The sequence below is a fragment of the Cyprinodon variegatus genome, unplaced genomic scaffold (genome assembly GCF_000732505.1).
Source record: "Cyprinodon variegatus isolate N-32 unplaced genomic scaffold, C_variegatus-1.0 Scaffold4691, whole genome shotgun sequence".
NCBI classification, from domain to species: Eukaryota; Metazoa; Chordata; class Actinopteri; order Cyprinodontiformes; family Cyprinodontidae; genus Cyprinodon; species Cyprinodon variegatus.
In genome coordinates, this window is record NW_015155144.1 from 1 (window position 1) to 2,848 (window position 2,848).

The 2,848-nt window shown below is 38.1% G+C and overlaps 1 protein-coding gene across 1 annotated transcript; it reads left to right on the forward strand.

Annotated features, from left to right (window-relative positions):
• Positions 1–909: 909 nt before the first annotated feature.
• LOC107081399 (protocadherin alpha-8-like) lies at positions 910–2,840 on the forward strand (the record flags this gene model as incomplete). The annotated part of the gene is made up of 1 exon (XM_015369582.1): positions 910–2,840. A coding segment is annotated over exon 1 (1,791 nt), but the record flags the coding sequence as incomplete, so codon positions are not given.
• Between the last annotated feature and the right edge of the window lie 8 nt (positions 2,841–2,848).

Sequence of the window (2,848 nt, forward strand, 5' to 3'; positions counted from 1 at the left end):
ACAGATGAAGCTGAGCATAAACTGGTCATACTGGTCAAAGACAATGGAAACATTTCTCTCTCAGCAACAGCTACTGTGATTATTAAATTAGTAGAAGCCAAAGAGGCTTTTGAAGTTTCTGATGTTAGAAGTTCAACAGCGGATGATGAGGAGAATAATGTGATATTTTATCTCATGATCACTTTGGGAGCAGTTTCTGTTCTTTTTATCATCAGCATCATCGTGCTGATTGCAATGCAGTGCTCTAAATCCAAAGACTATACTTCCAAATATCTCCAAGAGACTAATTATGATGGAACACTATGTCACAGCATCCAGTACAGATCTGGAGACAAACGATACATGTTAGTTGGACCAAGGATGAGCATTGGATCTACTATAGTACCTGGAAGTCATGCAAATACACTAATGCTACCAGAAAGAAGACGAATATCTGACGAGGTAAGATCTAATAATAACATTTTATATTTTACCAGCTGAACATATATTTTATTCAGTTAAAAAGAAAAGTGGGTTTATCTGTATATTGAACTTTTGTTACGTATTCAATGGTGGGTTAGGCTGCTATCCAGTTATGCATAGCATATCCAGTTATGGATAGCATAGTTATGCTATTTTTATTTTTTCATTTTTTTTTTACTCGGCTATTCTCATCATGCTGCAAAGGTTAGATATCAACGCAGCATTCAAATCCGCTATGTTTTTTTAAAACGTCATTTTGTGAGATTTTTTTATTTCATGTTTATTTTTTTTTTTAAGAAAAATTCCACAGATTTTTAGAAAAATATATATACTTGGACGCTTGGTGTCAGTGATGCTCAAGGTATCCGCAGAGATTGTACTACGTATCATGGTGAAACGCAACCCTCGCGGTTATCCGAAGATAAATACGTGCACAGGATAATGACCCACGATAAAATAGCCTCATCTTCGCTATATCTATAATTCTCTTATTTGTTTTTTTAATAAGCTTTATTTTTTATAGCTTCCAGGATTATAAGGTGGATTTCTTTATACGGGTGTTTAATCACACTTTCATCTTTTTCGTCATGGAACAAAGAGGCGGAAAAACACGGAGGGTGCGACATTGGTTTGCTCTTTTATTTGCTTTAAACGAATTTTGGATCGGAGTTTTTGCACAGCTTAAATATTCCATATCCGAAGAGGTTCAAGGTGGAACATTTGTTGGAAATATTGCAAAGGATTTGGGACTGGATAAGACTCTGCTGAAAGACAGAGGATATCGCATTGTGACAGGATCAGTCGAACCCCCGTTTGAGGTAAATACAGAGGATGGCATCCTTTATCTGAAAGGGAAAATTGACAGAGAGGAGGTCTGCGAACGGATCAGCCCATGTTTAATCAACCTTAAAACCGTGCTAGACAACCCACTTGAGATTCACTACGTTTCTGTGGAAATCCTCGATGTGAACGATCATGCGCCCGTTTTTCCAGAGAAAGAGAAAAGGCTTGAGATTTCAGAGTCGGTTCTACCAGGGGGAAGGTTTCAGTTGCAAGCAGCACGCGACCTTGATGTGGGTCAATTTACAGTTCAGCAATACAAGCTCAGTCATAACGAATATTTCAGGATAGAAGTCAAAGACCGCGGCGAGGATCGTAAGGTGCCATTCTTAGTTCTGTTGAAGCAGCTGGATAGGGAAACGGTTAGAAGACACAGGCTGCGTCTAACAGCGATGGATGGAGGCAAGCCAGCAAAGTCTGGAGATGTAGAAATTATTGTAGAGGTGGTTGATATTAATGACAACTCTCCAGTGTTTACCAAAGAGGTTTACTCCACTTCAATAGATGAAAATATTTCGATTGGAACAATAATAATTCAAGTGAATGCAACGGATTTGGACCAGGGTGCTAACAGTGAAATTTCATATTCATTTGGTAATGAAGTTGATTCAAAATTAATGGAGCTTTTCAGTATAAATGAAAACACGGGTGAAATTAAAGTAATAGGTCAGATAGATTTTGAGAAAAGCAATATTTATGAAATTGACATCCAAGCTTCTGATAAGGGACAGGTTCCCCTTACAAGTGATAAAACCGTAATAATAAGAGTCACTGATGTCAATGACAACCCACCTGAGATAGAAGTGACATCATTTACTAGTTTAATAAGAGAAGATTCTAAGATAGGAACTACAGTAGCTTTAATAAGCGTAAATGATTTGGACTCTGGAATAAATGGCAAAGTTATTTGTACAATTAAAGAAGACGTCCCATTTTCTTTGACTCAATCCTTACAAGAAAATATGTACGCCATTGAGACCAAATCCCACCTTGATAGAGAAACAATTTCCCACTATGATGTCACAATCATTGCGAAAGACGCAGGTGACCCACCATTTCTAACTGAAAAGACTATGCAATTTGTTGTGTCTGATGTAAATGACAATGTGCCGGAGTTTATATCAAGCCCTTACAGAGTTTACATTCCAGAGAACAACAGTCCAGGAGGCTCTGTTTTTTCAGTCAAAGCATATGACCGCGACGATGGTGATAATGCTCTTATTTCTTACCATATTTTAAATACTAAAGGCAGTAATAATAAAATTACTTCGTTTCTTAACATAAATGCTGAAACTGGAGACATAGTTGCACTGAAAAGTTTTGATTTTGAAGACCTGAAAACTTTCCAGTTTCACGTTATTGCTGCTGATTCTGGGACTCCATCGCTGAGCAGGAATGTCACAGTGAACGTGTTCATTCTGGATCAGAATGACAACCCTCCTGTCATCCTATATCCAATCAGCTCCAACGGTTCTGCTGAAGGTGTGGAGGAGATTCCCCGCAATGTGAACGCAGGACACTTGGTGACTAAAGTCAGAGCCTATGA